At 42.3% G+C, this 26,122-nt stretch overlaps 1 protein-coding gene across 2 annotated transcripts; it reads left to right on the forward strand.

Moving 5' to 3' along the window:
* Positions 1-208: 208 nt before the first annotated feature.
* LOC115205866 (cullin-3) lies at positions 209-25,996 on the forward strand. 2 transcript variants are annotated; one of them, XM_029772254.1, is made up of 17 exons: positions 209-474; positions 3,909-4,106; positions 13,763-13,876; positions 14,331-14,402; positions 14,535-14,695; positions 15,646-15,760; positions 15,946-16,174; positions 16,607-16,752; positions 17,071-17,247; positions 18,141-18,311; positions 20,770-20,877; positions 21,257-21,381; positions 21,544-21,640; positions 23,503-23,637; positions 23,970-24,156; positions 24,761-24,906; positions 25,020-25,996. In XM_029772254.1, the coding sequence occupies exons 1-17, from the start codon at positions 412-414 to the stop codon at positions 25,149-25,151; spliced, it is 2,376 nt and encodes a 791-aa protein (XP_029628114.1). In that variant the 5' UTR covers positions 209-411; the 3' UTR covers positions 25,152-25,996. The 2 variants fall into 2 exon arrangements, with proteins under 2 accessions (XP_029628114.1, XP_029628115.1); XM_029772255.1 differs by lacking the exon at positions 14,331-14,402 and having other exon boundaries at positions 210-474.
* Positions 25,997-26,122: the final 126 nt, after the last annotated feature.

Here is a 26,122-nt window from a genome sequence, read left to right on the forward strand (position 1 = left end):
GGAGTGGGTGGTATGCTATAAAAACATTTAAGCATTTGGATTTGTCATGTGTGATTTGGATAAAAGCGTCTGCTAAATGTCATATATTATATATTATTATTTAAGTGTTTGGCAAAGCCCAATGGAATTTGTTGATCAAAACATTATATTCATGAGAAAATTACCCCTTCCCAGCCCAGTACCCTTAGTCTCGCGTGAGTTGCATCGTGTGAGCTCTGCACAGTGAGAACTGTAGCTAGGTAGTCCGCCATTGCTGAGTGTGGAGATCTACGTTAGAGAAACATTGCCGTTTGGTTGTCAACAACCAACTACGGACTAGCGAGGGTCGAGTGGAAGCTCCACAAGTATACTTCCCTGTACCTAACCAGATAATATTTTCATGTAAATACAGAACACACAGACGAGGTAACCATGTCCAATCTCAGCAAAGGCGGCACAAAAAAGGACACCAAGATGAGGATACGAGCTTTTCCTGTAAGTACACACCGCATATAGGACCTGTCCCTGCCAGCAGCAGGCGGTGACTGGACCACCGAGGTTCGAGTAACTAGCTAGCTGGGGAGTGCAGTTTGCAAGGCCGGTCTTTCATTAAAAACAAGTAGATAGCTAGCTACCCCCTACTAGAGGTTATGGATAGCTGCTTGCTAGCTACCTACTGTTAGATACAGTAGCTAGTAACGTTACTGTTGTCAGACAATTATTAACATTAGCTAGCGAACGACCAACTGTCATTTTACCCGGAGAAAAACATGGTTTCTAGCTAGTTAACGTTAACTAAATATTTGGCGTCGTAGCTTTGTTTGTGGCAAATGACTTGTTGTATTTAACGTTAGGTCAATTCAGAAACTGGTGGGTTAAACTGGAGAGAATTGTTGTTGGGTGACGTTATTCTGCATGACATGGTTTGCTGAATCACGTTCTTTTAGTTAATAAAAAAACACGTTCTTTTTTTAGTTACATGCCAATAAAACCTTGCGATACCCCGACTAACTTTAACTGTTAGATAGATAGCTAACTTTAGCTAACATTTTGCATCGACTGTTACACCTAGTTAATGTAACGTTAGATACTTTGTCTTTCAAGATTGAAGTAGGTAACGTTAGCCTAAGTTTAATTGGGAAACAGTTTGCTAGAACTAATGGACGAAAGCTAATGGGAGTAAGCTATTGGCTGACATCAGTATTCAGATCAGTATTCAGTTATGACTTATGTACCTCCACTGAATCCTCAATGATCCCCTACATTAGCTCTCGATAACCCTTCTCTTCATAGGATTTCCAGCAGTTAGCTTCGCCCACTGCTGGCTCCATGTGAACTACAATTCCGACTCTGTGTTTTAAAGTTTAGAAACGTAAATAATCACTGCTTGCGAAAAGGTTTTCCAAACAAATGGCCCTTTCATATCAGTCAAATAATCAATTTAAAATATTTGTTATATTTGTAGTTTTCCCCCTTCTCCACAATTTTGTGGTATCCAATTGGTAGTTGGTCTTGTCCCATCGCTGCAAATCCCGTACGGACTCGGGGAAAGGCGAAGGTCGAGAGCCGTGCGTCCTCCGAAACACAACCCAACCATGCCGCACTGCTTCTTGACACAGTGCCCGCTTAACCCGGAAGCCAGCCGCACCAATGTGTTGGAGAAAACACCTGGCAACGGTGTCAGCATGCATTGCGCCCGGCCCGGCCCAGGAGTCGCTAGTGCGCGATGGGACAAGAATATACGACGCTTGGCCAATTGTGCGCTGCCCCATGGGTCACGGCCGGCTGCGACAGAGAACCAGGTTCTCTAGTGGCACAACTAGCACTGTGATGCAGTTTCTTAGACCTCAGCAACACTCAGGAGGCCCGAGAAATTATCTTTTAAATAAAAACAATTATACACTTACTGTAGCAGATTTGCACAGATCCATATGCTGTGTGTGCCTCCAGTTGATGAACTACACTTCCTCCCAGTTATGCTTACACAGGTGTTCGAAACAGGCTAATTGGCACAGTTGGTCTCCTCTTGTCTGTCTTCTGTAAACAAGCGCTGTAACGTGGAAATATGGCCATGTGGGAACACTAACCCTATAAATGTGTGTAGTAATTTCACATTTTGTTTTTAGAAAATAGTTTCTCGCTGATATGAGAGATACATTACTTGTGTTTCCAAAACCGTACCACTATCACGTTAACGTTTAGAGCAAGCATCGGGCTAAAGGTAGTTAGCATCTATGAATGGGCTAAATTAATTGTGACATCAGGTAGCTAGTTTTGCCAGTTTTGTTAGATTAATCTTCACCAATGCAGTGACTCATCATAAACGTCAAATTACCTTAGCACATGATCCTTTAATTTAAGGCCTAAGTCCAGTGTTTAGTTGAAAGTTCACTGCCATCAGATCATGTTACCTACCTGGCTGTTCAGATCTCCATATGACAAAACTTTAAATCATTATCATGAAAGGGATGGGAAGGATATGAGCGCTCCTCAGATTCTATCCAGTTTACCATCTACTGAGTGTCAAATTAACCCATGTGAAGCGGCTGAAGCCACTTTGGAACACCCTGTTGATATGCAGAGAGATGGTGTAGAATACATCTTTAAAAGTCTTGTTTTATGTCTTGGCTGGGACTTCCTAGGGTCCATTTCAGACATTCAGAGATGTCCTCAGAATCAGCAATTAGTCTGGCCACAGACTAAAACGATGTTGAGTACCACAGAAAATAGGACTGTTTTGTGTAGTTCTGGTCCAGGGCGTTAGTGCACTTCCTCTACTAACGTTGACCAGAGCGTAAAACAAAACTGTGCAATCATGGGCCGAAAAAGGTTTAGGCCCTGTACCTGGATTATTAGTGGGATATATGACAGTTAATTTATTGTGGTAAGTTACTAAGTTTTACAAAAAGGACTTGTGAGTAAAATGCCTATTAGTTGCAGAGGGTTTCACTTCGTCCTGAACCCCGTTCCTCACTCCAATAAGAAATCCAAATACCAACTTTGCATAATTGTTCTCGGGTTGAGTAGGGTCATGGATTGTCCTGATATGTTACCTCCCGGATCCCTGTGAACCCTGTCCAATCACACTGATACTTCCTTCCTGTGAAATATGCTTGTGTTTGTCTGTGTGTGTGGATGGTGCTATATCCAGACACCTTGTATGCAGCTTTCGGCCAGCCTCACTTTGGAGAGCCTCCAGGTTTAACAGGCCATGGTTGAGTGTGACAGCCAAAGGGGACAAGGGATTTATGTCAAGCTGTGAATATGGCCATGTTTATCCGAGTGTGATGGTTGGCTACAGTGGAATTACTGTCTGTCCAGTTAAAAGGAGAATTTGGAAAGGGAAAGGCAAATGTTACGAGACACAGTTAAAGGTGGCCGTGAGTAATATGATATGATATGGAAAATATAAAACGCTTTCATTCATGCTATGGACTGGATGGAACCTTATTGGGAATATTGTCATGATATTGCAGTCCTGCAGTCTTAGTTCATCACAAGGAACACAAATAGGGACACACCTCCGTTTCCCTTACAGTGATTTGTTTTAATATACTTTTACATATAGGATCGAAAGTAGGAATATAAATCATAACTTTTCAGGAGGAGCATTATTTTATCAATGTTACACTCAAACTGTAAGATATTGCAATATAACATTGGCTACTCTTTAAATAAGTAGGGGTTTTTGAGTTGCAGAAGTGTAGAACATGTATACTTGTCTTGTCTCTCTCACAGGTTGCTGACCTAAAGAAGTAGGCTAGCCTAGCAGGAGACTGTGATAAAAATGGAGGCTATGCACACGGTGTCTATCAAGCTTGCTTTGCTCCAGTTCTCCCTCAAAGAGGGAGCCAAAGATCCCCGAAACTTTGGCCTGTCAGTCTATTTGTCTGCTCTCCTCTCACTCTTACTTCCTTTGTCCACTGCAGATGACAATGGACGAGAAGTATGTAAACAACATCTGGGACCTTCTGAAGAATGCCATCCAGGAGATCCAGAGGAAGAACAACAGCGGGCTGAGCTTCGAGGAGCTCTACAGGAACGCCTACACCATGGTGCTGCACAAACACGGCGAGAAGCTCTACACGGGCCTCCGGGAGGTGGTCACAGAGCACCTCATCAACAAAGTAAGGCCAATGAATGCAGGGTGGTAGACTCGTGCTCATTCCAGCGCAAGTCGGGGAGTTGATTCAGTACTGGGTGCTGTTCATTAGGGAATGTGATGGAATAATGTTAAAACATTTTACAACAGACAATGAAAACGAGTGTTTCTTATTGGACCAGTCCAGGTAGTCCCTCCCTGTTTCAGCCAGTTTTCTTTCGTTTGGTTTTTCATGAACACTACCCGGGTCTGGATTAACGTCCCTTTGCTGGATTTGTGCGGGTATTGCAGTAATCACCCTTGTAAAATCAGTGGCAGCGTATTTTACATCAGTACACTTACAGGATCTCTACAGTGGTAGAATAGTCACTGAGCTTGACCACAATATGTTACTCACCTTGACCATAATAATATTTTCATTGTTGAAAAGCAAGGAAACAAACCTTGTGAACGTCTGTCAATCGAATCCAGGCGATATTAAATTACAGGCCGATTGGCCTGTTCAGTGTTGGGCCTGTTTGGTATGCTGACAGCGTGATGAAGTGGAGTGCTCATATTAAACCAATTACTGTGGAAAGCTCAGAGAATCTGTCTGACTATGGCTGGATGCGGTGGACTTGCAAAAGAAAGCAAACTATCCGGAAAACATAAGTTGCTTCCATTCATTCAGAAGCCTTATATTTAGTGGTTGGAATTTAAATGAGTTAAGTTTGAGGAATGGGGCTATCAGAAGGCCCAGCTCCACTAGGGCCCATAGGCATCTGACTGGAGATTTGAAAGCTCTCTTTCAGTAATCACACACAGTCCTGATCTATGACAAGCTCGGTTGATTGAAAAAGTATCCTGTTTCGGAGAGTGAAGCAGGATTTGTGTTTTTGGTTTTGCTTTGTGTTTTGTCGAATTATGTAGGTACTAGGAAGCAGATCAATCTACCTTTTGGTGCTTTAATCAGTGGTTGTGATAGCCTTTGACCTTGGGAAAGTGTTTGTGTGATTTAGTTCCACAAACTATCCTCAGACAGTTTTCTATCACATGATCCCTATAACGTTCATGTTTAATGATTCACAGTGCAAGCATTTTTTTGCAACTTTTCCAAATCATAGTGGCATGCATTATGCTGTTAGGGACAGACGTTCCGCTAGCTTTACAACGAAAGCAAAACATTAGATTATGTCAGGAGAGTACCCAGCCAGAAATAATCACACACCCATTTTTCAAGCTAGCATATATGTCACAAAAACCAAAACCACAGCTAAATGCAGCACTAACCTTTGATGATCTTCATCAGATGACACTCATAGGACATTATGTTATACAATACATGCATGTTTTGTTCAATCAAGTTCATATTTATTTCAAAAAACAGCTTTTTACATTAGCATGTTTTGTTCAGAACTAGCATACCCACCGAAAACTTCCGGTGAATTTACTAAATTACTCACGATAAACGTTGACAAAAAACATAATTTAAAAAAAAATAATTATAGATATAGAACTCGTTTATGCAATCGCGGTGTTCGGTTTTAAAATAGCTTTTCGGTGAAAGCACATTTTGCAATATTCTGAGTAGATAGCCCGGCCATCATGGCTAGCTATTTTGACACCCACCAAGTTTGGCACTCACCAAACTCAGATTTACTATAAGAAAAATTGGATTATCTTTGCTGTTCTTCGTCAGAATGCACTCCCAGGACTTCTACTTCAACAACCAATGTTGTTTTGGTTCCAAATAATCCATAGTTATATCCAAATAGCTCCGTTTTGTTCGTGCGTTCAAGACACTATCCGAAGGGTGATGCGCATTCCGTGACAAAAAAATTCAAAATATTCCATTACTGTACTTCAAAGCATGTCAAACGCTGTTTAAAATCAATTTTTATGCGATTTTTCTCGTAAAATAGTGATAATATTCCGACCGGCAAAGCGTGTTTACGTTCAGAGAGAGAGAGAAAGTAAAAGCATGGGATCCCCTCGTGCACGAGCTTCAGTCTGATGGCCCTCTGATCGACCGCCATCCAAACGCGCTTAAGTTTTTCAGCCAGCGGCTGGAATTACATCATTCAGCTTTTTCCCGGGTTCTGAGAGCATATGGGAGCCGTAGGAAGTGTCACGTTACAGCAAAGATCCTAAATGTTCTTTAAACAGAGCCAAGAAGCTCAAGGAATGGTCAGAGAGGGTACTTCCCATATAGAATCTTCTCAGGTTTTGGCCTGCCATATGAGTTCTGTTATACTCACAGACACCATTCAAACAGTTTTAGAAACGTTAGGGTGTTTTCTATCCAAATCTACTAATTATATGCATATTCTAGTTTCTGGGCAGGAGTAATAACCAGATTAAATCGAATAAGTTTTTTATCCGGCCGTGAAAATACTGCCCCCTATCCCAAACAGGTTATGTAACCTAGTCCATGGCCTATATGCTTTGCTAAGGTTTGTATCACAACTGAAGTGGCCAAATAAATCCAAAACGTAGCCTATATGCTCAAGACCCCTGGAACATGGTTGGAGAGCCCATAGCCTACACAGCCTGGTGAAACGTGTTCTGACTGAGTTTTGACTGGCCACTATTTAATAAAAGTGTATCCCAGCTTTCTTGTGCTGCTATATTTAAATTAAGCACATTAATCTGCTTTACAAACAGTGTAGCCTACCTGGCATATTAAAAAAGTAACCACATAACCTCCATTCGCTACTCGAGTGCAGGCTATGGATGATTTTCATTTTTTGTGGGCCATTCTAAATAAAAAATTATTCCACACATATGTAAAGACCAGATTAAATGGAGAATACTGCGTGAGGATATTATCAAGTACATGTCAAATTCTGAATGTGAGACTGATGACGTGTGTGTAGCCTGCGCAAGAAAAAGAGCAGAGCACTTCCCTTTCATGCAACTTTTTTCAAATCATCATTCTTTGCTTCATGTAGCCTTCATCTATTAGAAATCAAAACATATAACCTAACATTTGTATCACAACTAAAGTTGAATAAATAACTGTAAATTAAGCATATAGGAGGACCTGTTTCTTTGTTAACCACTCAACACCGAATAGCTGCATGTGCGCACTCCCTCAAATCGTTTGGGAGAAAAAATACCCTATTTTATTCAGTTATGTTCAATTGTATTTTTCTTACTATAAAATAATGAATTATAAGCAAATATTGCCTGATAAATGAACTAGTGTAAGGAATATGCTATTCTGTTCTTCTGGAATAGGCTACATTTTCTTCATAGACCTGCCTAAAAAAAATGGATTTATTGTGATGTGCTGGCTATATTAAATTGATTTATTAGACGTTTTAAAATGTAGATGTTCCAAAGGTCCGCATCAGTGGCTTGTAGGCTATAAGTGGAAACCGGAGATGCAAAGCATGTTTATGTTAATTAAATGGTAAATTACCGTGAGACAGGCAGTTACTTAAATGACGATCAACCGGCTGAAGAATTGTAATGCCCGCTAAAGCCCCTAGCCCTGCATAGATATTTAATTGGCCCAGTAATGTCATCGTTTCCAAATAGTTTGCAGACGCCATAGAAACCTGTTACGGCTTCAAGATAATCTGATGCTGCTTCCTGCTGCTACTCATTCAGTGGAATATGTTGGCCTACATGGTATGTGGTTTAACCTCTTATGGCTAGGGGGCAGTATTTTCACGGCTGGATAAAAAATGTACCCGATTTAATCTGATTATTAGTCCTGCCCAGAAACTAGAATATGCATATAATTATTAGCTTTGGAGAGAAAACACTCCACAGTTTCTGAAACAGTTTGAATGGTGTCTGTGAGTATAACAGAACTCCTATGGCAGGCAAAAACCTGAGATGCTTCTGTTCAGGAAGTACCCTGTCAGACCTTTTATTTTCTTTGTTTGACATCTCTCCCAAAAACTAAGGATCTCTGCTGTTACGTGACACTTCCCACGTCTCCAATGGAGTCTCAGAGCCCGGGAAAAACAGAAATGACGTAATTCAAAGCCCTGGCTGAAACAAAGGAGAGCAAAAGCTAAGTGGTCACTCAGTGGACTAAGCCTTACGCTCGCGACCCGCCCCGCCCCCGGCTTTCGGTTTTTCCCTCAGTATACAGACAGGCAGATTCCCGGTCGGAATATTATCGCTTTTCTACGAGATAAATTGCATAAAAATTGGTTTTAAACAGCGGTTGACATGCTTCGAAGTACGGTAATGGAATATTTAGAAATTTTTTGTCACATTCTGCGTCATGCTCGTGGCCGAGATTTAGCGTTGGGATAGTGTCTAGAACGCACGAACAAACCGTCTTGATGGAACATAACGATGGATTATTTGGGACCAAACCTACATTTGTTATTGAAGTAGAAGTCCTGGGACTGCATTCTGACGAAGAACAAGCAAGGTAAGAACATTTTTCTTATAGGAAATGTGATTTTGGTGAAGGCTAAACTGGTTGTGTGTCTAAATAGCTAGCCCGTGATGGCTGGGCTATGTACTTAGATTATTGCAAAATGTGCTTCATCCGAAAAGCTATTTTAAAATCGGACATATCGAGTGCATAGAGGAGTTCTGTATCTATAATTCTTAAAATAATTGTTATGCTTTTTGTGAACGTTTATCGTGAGTAATTTAGTAAAATCACCGGAAGTGTTTGGTGGGAATGCTAGTTCTGAACGTCACATGCTAATGTAAAAAGCTGGTTTTTGATATAAATATGAACTTGATTGAACAGACATGCATGTATTGTATAACATAATGTCCTAGGTGTGTCATCTGATGAAGATCATAAAAGGTTAGTGCTGCATTTAGATATGGTTTGGGTTTATGTGACATGATATGCTAGCTTGAAAAATGGGTGTCTGATTATTTCTAGCGGAACACCTGCTCCAAAAGCCAATGATGGGCGTGGCGCGAATTACAAATTCCTCAAAAATACAAAAACTTCAATTTTTCAAACATATGACTATTTTACACCATTTTAAAGACAAGACTCTCCTTTATCTAACCACACTGTCCGATTTCAAAAAGGCTTTACAACGAAAGCAAAACATTAGGTTATGTCAGCAGAGTACCCAGCCAGAAATAATCAGACACCCATTTTTCAAGCTAGCATTCGGCCATCAGATTTGCAACCAATGCTCCTTATAGGACACATCACTGCACTCTATACTCTTCTGTAAACTGGTCATACCTGTATACACGTCGCAAGACCCACTGGTTGTTTCTTATTTAGAAAGGCCCTCACTCCCCCCTAAGAGGGTTATCTATGATATCTACTGCAGCCCTCAACCTCCACATACAACACCAGTTTTATCTCAATCTCTTCATTCAAAGTCTCAATCATGGACACTCTTACTGACAATTGTGGCTGCTTTGCGTGATGTATTGTTGTCAAACCTTGCCCTTTGCTGTTGTCTGTGCCCAACAATGTTTGTACCCTGTTTTGTGCAACTACCATGTTGTGCTGCTGCCATGCTGTGTTGCTACCATGTTGTCATGTTGTTGCTACCATGTTGTCATGTTGTTGCTACCATGTTGTGTTGTCATGTGTTGCTGTCATGGTATGTTGTCGTCTTAGGTCTCTCTTTATGTAGTGTTGTTGTCTCTCTTGTCGTGATGTGTGTTTTGTCCTGTATTTTTAATCCGAGCACCCATCCCTGCAGGAGGCCTTTACGTAGGCCGTCATTGTAAATAAGAATTTGTTCTTAACTGGCTTGCCTAGTTAAATAAAGGTTAAGTAAAAATAAAGGTGCTCAAAGTTGACCCATTTTGCACACCCTACCATACAATGAGACATCAATGTCTTTATCACTGGAAAATATAAACTGTTGAGTTTGATATAATTTAAAAGCTTACAAACAGTGTAGTCAAACTGTGATTATTTATTGAGGAAAAAAAGTTATTTCAATGTTCCTTTTTTAACCTTTATTGCCTTTTATTATCAATTATCAACAAGTCCATGTACTCATATTTGCATAAGTTGCAGCTTAGACGCTATTTCATATCATCTGAGGTTTTTGTGTTGTGCCTGCCATCGGTTGAGACACAACGTGCTCTTAAATAAAGGGTGGGTGTAATTTCAATCATCGAAATAGGATAGGTCCATTCTATTAATTATTTCAGACCACTGCAATTCTTGGGCGATATACCATTTACCGGTGGTATTTTGAAATACAGACAGTATGATTTTCAATACCGTCCTCCCCTTGAATGTTTTGGCATTCAGGTCCAAAAAGCTAAGCTAACGTTTAAGTTCCTTGCTCAAAACATGAGAACATATGAAAGCTGGTGGTTAAATATTCCCAGTTAAGAAGTTTTAGGTTGTAGTTATTATAGGAATTATGACGCGTCGACTATTACTCTCTATACCATTTGTATTTCGTATACCTTTGACTATTAATGTTCTTATAGGCACTTTAGTATTGCCAGCCTAATCTCGGAAGTTGATAGGCTTGAAGTCATAAACAGCGCTGTGCATCAAGCATTGTTAAGAGCTGTTGGCAAAGGCAGTAAAGTGATGTTTGAATGAATGCCTACGAGCCTGCTGCTGCCTACCACCGCTCAGTCAGACTGCTCTATCAAATATCAAATCATAGACTTAATTATAATATAATAAACACAGAAATATGAGCCTTTGGTAATTTAATATGGTCAAATCCGGAAACTATCATTTCGAAAACAAAACGTTTATTCTTTCAGTGAAATACGGAACCGTTCTGTATTTTATTGAACGGGTGGCAACCCTAAGTCTAAATAATGCTGTTACATTGCACAACCTTCAATGTTATATCATAATTATGTAAAATTATGGCAAATTAGTACGCAACGAGCCAGGCGGCCCAAACTGTTGAATATACCCTGACTCTGCTTGCACTTAACGCAAGAGAAGTGACACAATTTCCCTAGTTAATATTGCCCGCTAACATGAACTAAATATGCAGGTTTAAAGGAAAAAAATACTTCTGTGTATTGATTTTAAGAAAGGCATTGATGTTTATGGTTAGGTACATTCGTGCAACGATTGTGCTTTTTTCGCGAATGCGCTTTTGTTACATCATCACCCGTTTGGCGAAGTAGGCTGTGATTCAATGATAAATTAACAGGCACCGCATTGATTATATGCAACACAGGACAAGCTAGTTAACCTAGTAATATCATCAACCATGTGTAGTTAACTAGCGATTATGTGAAGATTGATAGCTTATAAAAAAACAAAGTTTAATGCTAGCAAGCAACTTACCTTGGCTCCTTGCAGCCAGAAGGTCCTTTTGACGCTGCACTCGCGTAACAGGTGGTCAGCCTGCCACGCAGTTTCCTCGTGGATTGCTATGTAATCAGCGTCCAAAAAGGCTGATTACCAATTATGAAAACTTGAAATCGGCCCTAATTTAATTGTCCGACCTCTAATTGAGACATCAAGTGGTTTGTGATGTTGCTCAGTTGGTAGAGCATGGCACTTGCAATGCTAGGGTTGTGGGTTCGATTCCCACGGGGGACCAGTATGAAAATGTATGCACTCACTACTGTAAGTTGCTCTGGATAAGAGCATCTACTAAAATGTAATAGGAATGAAATGGCCATTTATGTTTTCAGATATAAATAAGTTGCATTGGTCCTTCTGAGTGGTGCAGCAGTCTAAGGCACTGCAGTGCTTGAGGCCCAGCCCAGTGGTCTAAGGCAGGGTTTGGCCGGCCGGGATGACCTTGTCCCATCGCGCTCTAGCGACTCGTGTGGCAGGCCGGTGGCATGCACTCTGACAAGGTCGCCAGTTGTACAGTGTTTCCTCCAACACATTGGTGCGGCTGGCTTCCGGTTTAAGCGAGCAGTGTGTCAACAAGCAGTGCGGCTTGGCAGGGTCATGTTTTGGAGGACGCATGGCTCTCGACCTTCGCCTCTCCCGAGTCCGTACGAGAGTTGCAGCGATGGGAAAAGACTGTAACTACCAATTGGATACCACAAAATCTCCAGAGATGTTTGATCGGGTTCAAGTCCGGATCTCTGGCTGGGCCACTGACAGACATTCAGAGAATTGTCCCGAAGCCACTCCTGTGTTGTCTTGGATGTTTTCTTAGGGTCGTTGTCCTGTTGGAAGGTGAACCTTCGCCCCAGTCTGAGGTCCTGAGCGCTCTGGAGCAGATTTTCATCAAGGATCACTCTACTTTGCTCCGTACATCTTTCCCTCGATCCTGACTAGTCTCCCAGTCCCTGCCACTGAAAAACATCACCACATCATGATGATGCTGCCACCACCGTTCTTCACAGTAGGGATGGTGCCAGGTTTTCTCCAGATGTGACGCTTGGGATTCAGGCCAAAGAGTTCAATCTTGGTTTCATCAGACCACAGAATCTTGTTTCTCAAGGTCTGAGTCTTTAGGTGCCTTTTGGCAAACTCCAAGCGGGCTGTCATGTGCCTTTTTATTGGGGCGGCAGGAAGCCTAGTGGTTAGAGTGTTGGACTAGTAACCGGAAGGTTGCTAGATCGAATCCCCGAGCTGACAAGGTAAAAATCTGTTGTTCCGGCCCTGAACAAGGCAGTTAACCCACTGTTCATAGGCCATCTTTGTAAATTAGAATTTGTTCTCAACTGACTTGCCTAGTTCAATAAAGGTTAAATAATAACAAATAAAATGTGCCTTTTACTTAGGAGTGGCTTCCGTTTCGCCACTCTACTATAACGGCCTGATTGCTGGAGTGCTACAGAGATGGTTGTCCTTCTGGAAGGGTCTCCCATCTCCAAAGAGGAACTCTGGAGCTCTGTCAGAGTGACCATCGGGTTCTTGGTCACCTCCCTGACCAAGGCCCTTCTGCTGTTCAGTTTGGCCGGGCAGCCAGCTCTAGGAAGAGTCTCGGTGGTTCCAAACTTCTTCCATTTAAGAATGATGGAGGCGACTGTGTTCTTGGGGACCTTCAATGCCACGTCCATTTTTTTCGTACCCTTCCCCAGATATGTGCCTCGACACAATCCTGTCTCGTAGCTCTACGAACAATTCCTTCGACCTCGTGGCTTGGTTTTTGCTCTGACATGCACTGTCAACTGTGGTACCTTTTTATATAGACAGGTGTGTGCCTTTCCAAATCATGCCCAATCAATTGAATTTAACACACGTGGACTCCAATAAAGTTGTAGAAACATGTCAAGGACAATCAATGAAAACAGGATGCACCTGAGCTCAATTTCAGACTCTTAGCAAAGTGTCTGAATACTTACGTGAATAAATTGTTTTTTATTTGTAATACATTTGCAAAAGAATTCTAAACCTGTTATCGCTTTGTCACTATGGGTTATTGTGTGTAGATTGCTGAGGAATGTTTTGTATTTAATCCATTTTAGAATAAGGCTGTAGCGTAACAAAATGTGGAAAATGTCAAGGGGTCTGAATACTTTCCGAATGCACTGTAAGTACAACAGATTCATCAGTAGGTGATTATAGTGAGCTGAGAGGGGTTAACTTTCCATTGAGATAGTGTGTCAGTATGCTGGGCACTGTTTCACTAAATGGATGATATTTCTCTGCCTGAAGTTGATGAGCACAGTGTTCTTTAGAGTCCCATACAGAGAGAGGAGCTTGTGGAGGGAGAGACTCACGGACAGAGAGAGTGTGTCATGCAGAGAAATCGAGTTGGGCTCAGTGTGCCAAGTCATCAGTGTGGTGTTGTAGTATCAAACCTCTCTGCCTCTCTGCCTGACTGTGCTGCTGCTTCCCCACAGGTACGGGAAGATGTCCTCAACTCACTAAACAACAACTTCCTCCAAACACTAAACCAAGCCTGGAACGACCACCAGACAGCCATGGTCATGATCAGAGACATCCTCATGTACATGGTGAGTGGCACCACCAGCTACCAGAGCCATGTATTTAGAGAGTTATGTTTTAATTCTAGACATACATAGCATTATTTTAATATTCCCCATGTGAAGTTAATGGGATGCTAACATGGCTGCCATAGTATTCTAGGGTCATGTAAATGCATCATTATGCAGAAACCTCAATGTCCAAACTCTCTAAATACATGGCTCTGACAGCTACAAGGTGCAGTCGTAAACCAGGGATGTTTTACAAAAAAAACTTGTTTTTAGTATTTTGTTCATTCGTTGTTCCAGTCAGCAGATACGTTTTCAAGATACAGAACAAATCTAAAAGTGATGCTACGTTTTGCATCATTGTGTTTTGCATCATCACACTTTTAGAAAACGTAACTGCTGACATGCACAATTTGTGCTTATCAGACGTGCACACTTCTTAGTTATTAGGATTTGACTGTATTTCTCAATACAGTGTCATCTCGTAACCCTCCCTTGGACTGGTAATGCATTGCTTCCTGGCTGCAGGTCTCAAACGCGCTCCGGGGTGAGGTACAGATCTGAGATCAGCTTCCCATCCACCAATCCTAAACATAACCATTAGAGGGGGAAATGGAAAACTTGCCCAAGATCAGCCTTGAATGACAAAGCTTCACCCTCTCTTCCTCTTGTTTCCCAGGACCGGGTGTACGTGCAGCAGAACAATGTGGAGAACGTCTACAACCTGGGCCTGATCATCTTCAGAGACCAGGTGGTGCGCTACGGCTGCATCCGAGACCACCTCCGACAGACCCTCCTGGACATGATCGCACGAGAGAGGAAGGGTGAAGTGGTGGACAGGTATAATAATAATAATATGACCCGTTTATACACAGGCCCCGTTCGACTTCTTTAAAAGTGTATAAACGCCTAGCTTCGTTGAAGGAATCACTGAAATGACTTGACAAGTGTAATCACTGGAAGTGACTGTAAGCCATGCGGCAGAACGCTTGTGTTCGTCTGTCCAGTCATGTCTAAGCATCGACTGTTTGAAGGGAGGAGGGAAGGATGCACTTTGAAGGAATTCGAACAGAGCCACAGTTTCTGAGCTGAAGGAAGCAGTGTTTTTCCCGATAAAGAAAACCACAACCGTAATCCATGATTATTTCATTGTGCTCTTTGTTGAATTTAAAACGTATCTGATACAGTCTTTGAGCTGACCCAGACCTAAATGTTATCCTATACACTGAGCGTACAAAACATTAGGAGTTGCACCCCCTTTTTCTCTCAGAACAGCCTCAATTCGTCAGGGCATGGACTCTTCAAGGTGTTGAAAGCGTTCCACAGGGATGCTGGCCAATGTTGACCCCAATGCTTCCCACAGTTGTCAAGTTGGCTGGATGTCCTTTGGGTGGTGGACCATTCTTGATACACACAGGAAACTTGAGTGTGAAAAACCCAGCAGCGTTGCAGTTCTTGACACAACAAATGTCTCAATTGTCTCGATTTAAAAATTCTTCTTTAACCTGTCTCCTCCCCTTCATCTTCATTGATTTTTAAGTGGATTTAGCAAGTGACATCAATAAGGGATCATGGCTTTCACCTGGTCAGTCTGTCATGGACTGGCACATAATAAAATGCAATTTGGGACTCACTGTACTTGACACATGGACTGAATTAGAATGAATCTGTAGAGGTGTCTTTTAACCTGACCCTGTTTGTCTCTCTCTGTCTGTTTCTGTGTCTGTCTGTCTCTGTCTGTCTCTCTCTGTCTGTCTCACTCTCGCTCTCTCTCTCGCTCTCTCTCTCAGGGGGGCGATCAGAAATGCCTGCCAGATGTTAATGATCTTAGGCCTCGAAGGGAGGTCGGTTTACGAAGAGGACTTTGAGGCCCCGTTTTTAGAAATGTCTGCAGAGTTCTTCCAGGTTTGTAAGAATCCCCTCCCCCCCACATCTATTCATACATTTTATTCGCATGAATGCTATGTGTCATGCACGTTGACTTGCATTGATATTTGTTGTTTGCCTACTGTTATCATATTATGTACATCATGTGTATGCCCTCTCAGTCACCCAAGGTGCTCCTAACCCCATGTTTGTTTGCCCTCCAGATGGAAAGTCAAAAGTTTTTGGCGGAGAACAGCGCAAGCGTGTACATAAAGAAAGTGGAGGCGCGGATAAACGAGGAGATCGAGCGCGTGCTGCACTGCCTGGACAAGACGACGGAAGAGCCCATCGTCAAGGTGGTGGAGCGGGAGCTCATCTCCAAGCACATGAAGACCATCGTGGAAATGGAGAACTCGGGCCTTGTCCACATGCTCAAGAACGGAAAGACAGAGGGTCAGTTTGCCACACTACTACTACTCCAGTCCCAGCTATACTTTGCATCCCAAATGGCATCTTATTCCCTATGCAGTGAAATACCTTTGACAGGGCCGATAGGGCTCTGGTCAAAAGTAGTGCACTATATAGGACATAGGGTGCCATTTGGGACACCAACCTTTTTTATTTTTTCATGAAAGGGATATTTCACCTTGATAAAGTTTGTCAGATATTTGCATACCTCTTAAGAGGTCTTTTGCAGAGCAGAATAATTGAGTAATGTACATTGTGTGAATGTGTGTTGTTATCGTGTGCATACTTGGCACCACCCGTGCCATTGTTTTGATATCAATGTCAGCAATTCAATATTTATTGTGAAAGATATTAGTGGGTGGTCTTTGGATGCTAATGTGTTTGTACTGATGTGCGTGTGTGCATGCGTGAACACAGACCTGGCGTGTATGTATAAGCTCTTTAGCAGAGTGCCAAACGGACTGAAGACCATGTGTGAGTGCATGAGCTCCTACCTCCGCGAGCAGGGCAAGGCGCTGGTGTCAGAGGAGGGCGAGGGCAAAAACCCTGTGGATTACATCCAGGTAATTTACACCGGAAGTGACATCATTGGCACGGGGCAGGGGGTCCACAAAAAAATGATCTCTGGCTATATCCCCATTCCTTCCCATTCTCCCAAAGTGTGCATTTCCACACTCCCTGGTCATGGATTTAACAATAGGGGAAACTCCACTGAATGCTTACACCGATTCAATGTTTTTAAATCCACTGCAGGGATGCAATTTCTGTTGTTATACTCCATATTGCCACTAGATGGCAGATACACAAGAGCATGTAGTATGTGCCATTGCTTTCCAATAATGTCACGTGTTCTTCCTTCCTCTGGTTTTTGTTCTCTGCAGGGTCTGTTGGATCTGAAGTCGCGTTTCGACCGCTTCCTTCTAGAGTCGTTCAACAACGACCGGCTCTTCAAGCAGACCATCGCAGGGGACTTTGAATACTTCCTCAACCTCAACTCGCGCTCCCCCGAGTACCTCTCCTTGTTCATCGACGACAAGCTGAAGAAAGGCGTAAAAGGAGTGAGTCGTTTTCTGATGTAATGGGGTGGAACGTTTCTCTCCTCAGGGCACACAGGCTGCGTCCCTAATGACACCATATTCTCTATATAGTGCTCTACTTTTAACCAGAGCCCGATGGCACCATATTCACTACATAGTGCCCTACTTTTGACCAGGGCCCAATATAAGGAATAGGTGCCATTTGATTGTGACACATATTTGGTTGTGTTTCTGATTATGTTGTGCCCAGTAGAAATTAATGGTAAATAATGTATTGTGTCATTTTGGAGTAACTTTTGTGTTAATAAGAATATTATATATTTTTAAACACTTCTACATTAATTTGGATGCTACCATGATTACAGATAATCCTGAATGAATCGTGAATAATGACGTGTGAAAGTTATACGCACAAATATAACAATACATTATTTACCATGAATTTCTATTGGGCACAAAATAATCTGAAACACAACCAAATATAACAGAAAATGCATCCAACACATTTGTAGAGTCACACGCTTGATGTAGTCATTGCATGCAAGGAATATGGGACCGAATACTACACTTTTTACTACTTTAATACACATAAGTGAATTTGTCCCGGTACTTTTGGTCCCCTAAAATGTACAAAAAGTGATGTAATTTCTGAACGGTTCACCTGATATGGATGAAAATGACCTAAAATGAAAGCTGACGGACTCCACTTTAACCTCATTGTATCATTTCAAATTTAAAGTTCCAGAGTACAGAGCCAAAACAACAACAAACTGGTCACTGTCCCAATACTTTTGGAGCTCACTGTATAAGGAGTTCAATATATTTGATTAAATCAGTGTTTCAAATGTAATCATTTAAAGTGTGTATGTGTGCTCGTGTAACATTCGCTGTCCTCTCGTTCTGTGTGTGTGTAGTTGACGGAGCAGGAGGTGGAGTCGATCCTGGACAAGGCCATGGTGCTCTTCAGGTTCATGCAGGAGAAGGATGTGTTTGAGAGGTACTACAAACAGCACCTGGCCAGGAGGCTGCTCACCAACAAGAGCGTCTCGGACGACTCGGAGAAGAACATGATCTCTAAGCTCAAGGTGAGGAAACAGGTGGAGGAAGAGTAGTAGCTGCGTATCTTAAGATCATCCATCCATTCATTAACAGATTCATCAGTTTGTTTCAGATATACAGTGCATTCGGAAAGTATTCAGACCCTTTGACTTTTTCCACATGTTGTGACCTTATTCTAAAATGAATATAAGTAATTTTTTCAAATTTATTACAAATAGAATACTGAAATATCACATTTACATTAGCATCCAGACCCTTTACTCAGAACTTTGTTGAAGCACCTTTGGCAGCGATTACAGCCTTGAGTCTTCTTGGATATGACGTTACAAGCGTGGCACAACTGTATTTGGGGAGTTTCTCCCATTCTTCTCTGTAGATCCTCTCAAGCTCTGTCAGGTTGGATGGGGAGCGTCGCTGCGTAGCTATTTTCAGGTCTCTCCAGAGATGTTGTCTCTGGCTGGGCCACTCAAGGACATTCAGAGACTTGTTCCGAAGCCAGTCCTGCTTTGTCTTGGCTGTGTGCTTTGGGTCGTTGTCCTGTTAGAGGTGAACCTTCGCCCCAGTCTGAGGTTGGTGAAGGTTTTCATTAAGGATATCTCTGTACTTTGCTCTGTACTTCCCTCGATCCTGACTAGTCTCCCAGTCCTTGCCGCTGAAAAAAATCCACACAGCATGATGCTGACTCCACCATGCTTCACCGTAGGAATGGTGCCAGGTTTCCTCCAGACATGACGCCTGGCATTCAGGCCAAAGAGTTCGATCTTGGTTTCATCAGACAAGAGAATCTTGTTTATCATGGTCTGAGTACTTTAGATGCCTTTTGGCAACTCCAAGCAGGCTGTCATGTGCCTTTTACTGAGGAGTGGCTTCTGTCCGGCCACTCTACCATAAAGGCCTGATTTCTGGAGTACTACAGAGATGGTTGTCAGTGACCATTGGGTTCTTGGTCAGCTCCCTGACCAAGGCCCTTCTCCCCCGATTGCCTGGCGGCGAGCTCTAGGAAGAGTCTTGGTGGTTCCAAACTTCTTCCATTTTAAGAATGATGGAGGCCACTGTGTTCTTGGGGACCTTCAATGCTACATACATTTTTTTTGGTAATCTTCACCAGATCTGTGCCTCATCACAATCCTGTCTCGTAGCTCTACGGACAATTCCTTCGACCTCGTGGCTTGGTTTTTGCTCTGACATGCACTGTCAACTGTGAGACCTTATATAGACAGGTGGGTGTCTTTTCAAAATCATGTCCAATCAATTGAATTTACCACAGGTGGTCTCCAATCAAGTTGTAGAAACATCAAGGATGATCAATGGAAACAGGATGCACCTGAGTTCAATTTCGAGTCTCATTGCAAAGGGTCTGAATACTTATGGAAGTAAGGTATCTGTTTTTTTTAGAATTAATACATTTGCAACAATTTCGAAAAACCTGTTTTCACTTTGTCATTATGAGGTATTGTGTGTAGATTGATGAGATTTTTTTTTTGAATAAGGCTTTAACATAACAGAATGTGGAAAAAGTCAAGGGGTCTGAATACTTTCTGAATGCATTGTATTGTAGCACCTTCAATACCTAATAAGTGCAACCTTAAGATTTGCAATAAAAGTATATACCAGACCTGTGTTCAAATACTATTTCAAATACTTTGAGCATTTGCGTTAGCCTGCTTGGGGTGCCATGTGGGTGGGGTTTGCACTTTTGGTAATTTTCTATTTGGTTCAATTGCAAAGCTAAAATATTTTAAATTGTATTTTGATCCCAGTTCTGGTACTTTACACAATGCAATACATTTTTAACTTGAACTGCACCAGTGGTGGAAAAAGTACCCAATTGTTATGCTTGAGTAAAAGTAAAGATACCTTAATAGAAAATAACTAAAGTAAAAGTAAGGCACTCAGTAAAATACTACTTGAGTAGAAGTCTAAAAGTATTTGGCTTTAAATATCCTTAAGTATCAAAAGTAAAAGTAAAAATTATTTCAAATTCCTTAGATTAAGCAAACCAGATGTCACCATTATTTTTTTTATTTTTTTAATTTTTAATTTACGGATAGACGGGGCACACTCGGACATCATTCGTAAACAAAGCAATTGTGTTTCGTGAGTCCGCCAGGTCAGAGGCAGTAGGGATGACCAGGGATGGTCTCTTGATAAGTGCGTGAATTGGACCATTTCTCTGTGCTGCTAAGCATTCAAAATGTACAAAGTACTTTTGGGGGGGTTTTTTTTTTCTTTTTTTTTAGTAATGTAGTGAAGTCAAATGAAAAATGGTCAAAAATAGAAATAGTAAAGTACAGATACCCCAAAAAACGACTTAAGTAAAACATACTTTCATACCTTTTGAACTGTACAAACTGTATGTTGAACTATAGCTCAGCTGAGTGAAGAGTCAGTGTGACAGAAATGATAGCGCGAGTGAAGTGTTGTTTAATAGATCTGTATCATCCCGTATATCTCTCTCTTCCTCTCTCTGGTTCCCCTGGCCAGACGGAGTGTGGTTGCCAGTTCACCTCCAAACTGGAAGGCATGTTCCGAGACATGAGCATCTCAAACACAACCATGGACGAGTTCCGCCAACATCTACAGTCAACGGCGGTGAGACACAGAGACACCCACTCACAGAACCAGTCCAGTGTTGGTTCTGGGGAACATAGAGCTCGCCAGCTTGTAGTCCTAAAAAAATAGAAATGAGTTACCTCTGGTTCGTTCAGCCATTCCTATGGGGAAAGAATAGGGTTTTGGGACAAAACGTATAAGATCACCTAAGCCTGTGTTTACCACAGACCTTATTTTTGGCATTTATCAAAAACTCCATTCATTTTCCCATAGGCTTTGTCCAAAGAAGCCATTACTATTGCTCTCTATTTAATCTAGCATTAGCTCAAAGCGAAGAGCACATCTTATGGAGCTTTTGATGCTCATTCTGACCATTGGGAACCTTGGTGAAAGACGTATATCTAACTTCCATCCCCAGGTGTCGTTGGGTGGAGTTGATCTCACAGTGAGGGTTTTGACGACCGGTTACTGGCCAACGCAGTCCGCCACACCCAAATGTAATATCCCCCCTTCTCCTCGACATGCATTTGAAGTCTTTAGAAGGTTTGTCTATCTCCTCTTTGTCCTTCACTGTATCTCAGCTACTTTGAATAACAGAGGCCATGTAATTCTCTGCTGCAGGTTGTGGAAGTGGGGCGCGGTCCATTGTCTGTGTTTATCTTTAATGCTGTAGTGTGTGACTGTCCTCTGATTTTGTGGCAATAGATTTTATCTGGCAAAACACAGCGGCAGGCAGCTCACGTTGCAGCATCACATGGGCTCTGCAGACCTCAACGCCACCTTCTACGGCCCAATCAAAAAGGTATGCAGGGGACAGCCTTTGACTGGCTGGCAGGTATACAGACTGATACACACACACACACACACACACACACACACACACACACACCACTAATGTCAACATCAGGCCTTGATAACAGCAGGTGTATGAAGGCTGTACTTGCCTTTGAATATGGGATGAACATTGATGTGTGGGGGGGGGCTAAAGTTGAAGTCAGAAGTTTAAATACACTTAGGTTGGAGTCATTAAAACTAGTTTTTCAACCACTCCACAAATTCAGAAGTTTACATACACTAAGTTGACTGTGCCTTTAAACAGCTTGGAAAATTCCAGAAAATGATGTTATGGCTTTAGAAGCTTCTGATAGGCTGATTGACATCATTTTAGTCAATTGGAGGTGTACCTGTGGATGTATTTCAAGGCCTACCTTCAAACTCAGTGCCTCTTTGCGTGACATCATGGGAAAATCAAAAGAAGTCAGCCAAGACCTCAGAAAAAAAATTGTAGACCTCCACAAGTCTGGTTCATCCTTGAGAGCAATTTCCAAACGCCTGAAGGTACCACATTCATCTGTACAAACAATAGTACGCAAGTATAAACACCATGGGACCACGGAGCCGTCATACCGCTCAGGAAGGAGATGCGTTCTGTCTCCTAGAGATGAACGTACTTTGGTGCGAAAAGTGCAAATCAATCCCAGAACAACAACAAAGGACCTTGTGAAGATGCTGGAGGAAACCGGTACAAAAGTATCTATATCCACAGTAAAACGAGTCCTATATCGACATAACCTGAAAGGCCGCTCAGCAAGGAAGAAACCACTGCTCCAAAACCGCCATAAAAAAGACAAGACTACATTTACATTTTAGTCATTTAGCAGACGCTCTTATCCAGAGCAACTTACAGTAGTGAATGCATACATTTCATTTCATACATTTTTTTTCTGTGCTGGCCCCCCGTGGGAATCGAACCCACAACCCTGGTGTTGCAAACACCATGCTCTACCAACTGAGCTACAGGGAAGGTTTGCAGTTTGCAACTGCACCTGGGGACAAAGATCGTACTTTTTGGAGAAATGTCCTCTGGTCTGATGAAACAAAAATAGAACTGTTTGGCCATAATGACCATCGTTATGTTTGGAGGAAAAAGGGGGAGGCTTGCAAGCCGAAGAACACCATCCCAACCATGAAGCACGGGGGTGACAGCATCATGTTGTGGGGGTGCTTTGCTGCAGGAGGGACTGGTGACAATGACCCCAAGTATACTTCCAAAGTTGTGGCAAAATGGCTTAAGGACAACAAAGTCAGGGTATTGGAGTGACCATCACAAAGCCTTGACCTCAATCCTATAGACAATTTGTAGGCAGACCTGAAAAAGCGTGTGTGAGCAAGGAGGCCTACAAACCTGATTCAGTTACACCAGCTCTGTCTGGAGGAATGGGCCAAAATTCACCCAACTTATTGCGGGAAGCTTGTGGAAGGCTACCTGACATGTTTGACCCAAGTTAAACAATTTAAAGGCAATGCTACCAAATACTAATTGAGTGTATGTAAACTTCTGACCCACTGGGAATGTGATGAAAGAAATAAAAGCTGAAATAATTCTACTATTATTCTGACGTTTCACATTCTTAAAATAAAGTGGTGATCCTAACTGACCTAAAACAGGGAATTTTTACAAGAGTTAAATGTCAGGAATTGTGGAAAAACTGAGTTTAAATGTATTTGGCTAAGGTGTATGTAAACTTCCGACTTCAACTGTATGTGTTTATATAAGCATGACATAGTCAGTGATTGAACAGAGGCTACATTGATTACTCCTGTGTGACTGAGTTACCTGAAGGCGGCCGGCCGGTGGTGACCTCTCTTCTCCTCTCCTCCCAGGAGGACGGCTTGGAGGTGGGGGTGGGCGGCGCCCAAGTAACAGGCTCCAACACCAGGAAGCACATACTGCAGGTGTCCACCTTCCAGATGACAATACTTATGCTCTTCAACAACCGGGAGAAGTCCATGTTTGAGGTACAGTCGCTAATTGAATGCGTTGCAAATCACAGAATAAAGTCAAGTTTGTCAGGAGTCAAGTAATAAAGTCAAGTTTGTAAGGAGGGGATGTATTTGGGTAAAGTGATGTCATTATTATATGTGCAGGATGTTCATGTTTGTGGTCTGGCAATGTCTTTCCCTGAGGGAATAAATAAAGTTATATTGAACTGAAAAAGTTAGACACTCTTGTTTCTCTAAAAAACTATTTATTCTTTGGTTTCAGTATAGTGCAGTCATGGATCAAAGGATCCCCCTGCCTCATCTCCATCTCTCCTCTTTGTCCCCATCTCTCGCTCTCTGCTGTGTAGGAGATCCAGCAGGAGACAGACATCCCGGAGAGGGAGCTAGTGCGAGCGCTGCAGTCGCTGGCCTGCGGGAAGCCAACCCAGCGGGTCCTCACCAAGGAGCCCAAGTCGAAGGAGATCGAGAACGGTCATGTGTTCACCGTCAACGACCAGTTCACCTCCAAGCTGCACCGCGTCAAAATCCAGACAGGTAGACAAACCCAGTTAGCCATACAGGCCGGTCTTGTACAACACAGATTTAAAGAGCTAGGGCATGCAAAACCGAAATGGCACAAAAACAACCAGGATTTATCTTGTTTCAACATTGGTTTCTGAAGCATGGCGTTGAACTGTATGCATACCAACCTTCTAGGGTCATTCTAACCACAGAATTATGAGATTCTATTTATCTGATTCTACCTCTCAGATAATTGTAGTGAAAACCCCACTGATCTCCACTCGTCTGGATAGCCCAGCCAAAGATTTACCTGTGTAGCGTGAATTTATTTTTATTTAACTAGGCAAGTCGGTTAAGAACAAAGTCTTATTTACAATGACGGCCTACTCGGCCTAACCCGGATGACGCTGGGCCAATTGTGTGCTGCCCTATGGGACTCCCAATCACAGCCGGATGTGATACAGCCTGGATACAAACCAGGAACTGTAGTGATGCCTCTTGTACTGAGATGCAGTGCTTTAGACCACTGCGCCACTCGGGAGCCCAATGATATAGCCCTGTGAATGATATAGTCCTGTGCATGTAGCTGTCATATGAGAGGCCCGGCTGAAATTGGTTTCCTTGTGTTGGTCGCTAGTCGCCGCTAAGCAAGGAGAGACGGACCCGGAGAGGAAGGAGACGCGGCAGAAAGTGGACGACGATAGGAAGCATGAGATCGAGGCGGCCATCGTCCGCATCATGAAGTCTAGAAAGAAGATGCAGCATAACGTGTTGGTAGCAGAGGTCAGTGGAATACAGTGTATGAACATTGTGTTTCGGGGTACTTCTGTCTGTACCTCTCAGTAATTAGATGTAAGATCCGGTTCTGATTGTGTCTGTTTGTACCATCTCTCCAGGTCACCCAGCAATTGCGATCGCGATTCCTCCCCAGTCCTGTAGTCATCAAGAAGCGCATTGAAGGACTCATTGAGCGGGAATATTTGGCACGGACACCGGAGGATCGCAAAGTGTACACTTATGTAGCATAAAGGCGTGAATTCAATCAAACTTGACACAAAAATAAACAATACTTTTTGGGGGGGGGGGTCTTGTGTTATGTGTATGAATTTGGAAGTTTGTCTGATACTGGGAAGCTTACCTTTCTTTCATTGGAAAAAAAAGACAAGGTTTTTTAAATACATTTTAGCTAAATGGAGGGATTGGATATAGCTTTGTTACAGTTTCATGTTCCTTATGTGGCCTTGGGGACAATTTGGGCGGAGAGTGGGAATGCATCAAATGTACTGCATTCAAGCCCAATAAACAAAGGAAAAGAAAACTAGCATAATACAAAACATATACCAAGCGAATGTGGGTTGGCTACACAAAGACCAAGAAAATATTTGAAATTTCTCCCGTTTTAAATGTTGATGTAAATGTGTTTGTGTTTTTTCGTGGCACCATGCTGGTTGTACAGGTTGTCAGACACTATTGGCCTTTTTTCCCCTCTAGGACTTTAATCAAAGAGAAGAGGACATGGCTGTTGTTGCTGGTTTGCAGAGAACAGGAGCAGTTGCTTGGTAGCATGCTTTATCTTATGGAGTGCTCTATACAAGGTGTATTTTTTATTTTTCAATGGGGCCTATTGTAAAATTGGATCGCCAGCCCAGAAAATATTTCTCTCCTTGGAATTGTAGGTCTTCCCAATGCAGATCACAAAGGGAAGTTCTTTTTTTTTTTTTCTTATTGCATTTCAATTGGAACCAATTTATCACCATGTTTTAATGTGTATAAATTGTAAATAATTATACTCACTAAAGTGGACTGTACAGGGCCTAGTTTATCATATTAAGTGTAGAAAAATAAATTGTACAACGAAGGGAATTTTGCCTCCTACCTGTTTCACAACTCTGCCTTGTGTATTCCTCTCTGAGAGCAGAGAAAGCCACACTAAAATGGTCTTTACTGTGAAATATCTGCGCCTCTGACCATAATTGAAGCTTAATGCATAGAGGGAACC

Source organism: Salmo trutta, chromosome 13 (assembly GCF_901001165.1).
Source record: "Salmo trutta chromosome 13, fSalTru1.1, whole genome shotgun sequence".
Taxonomy (NCBI): Eukaryota; Metazoa; Chordata; class Actinopteri; order Salmoniformes; family Salmonidae; genus Salmo; species Salmo trutta.

Excerpts from the sequence above, each read along its gene's own strand:
- LOC115205866 (XM_029772254.1), top strand. The coding sequence starts at position 412 with ATGTCCAATCTCAGCAAAGGCGGCACAAAAAAGGACACCAAGATGAGG. Across the intron at positions 4,107-13,762 it reads CAGAGCACCTCATCAACAAA|GTACGGGAAGATGTCCTCAA; the intron begins GTAAGGCCAATG and ends GCTTCCCCACAG. Across the intron at positions 23,638-23,969 it reads GGGAGAAGTCCATGTTTGAG|GAGATCCAGCAGGAGACAGA; the intron begins GTACAGTCGCTA and ends TCTGCTGTGTAG.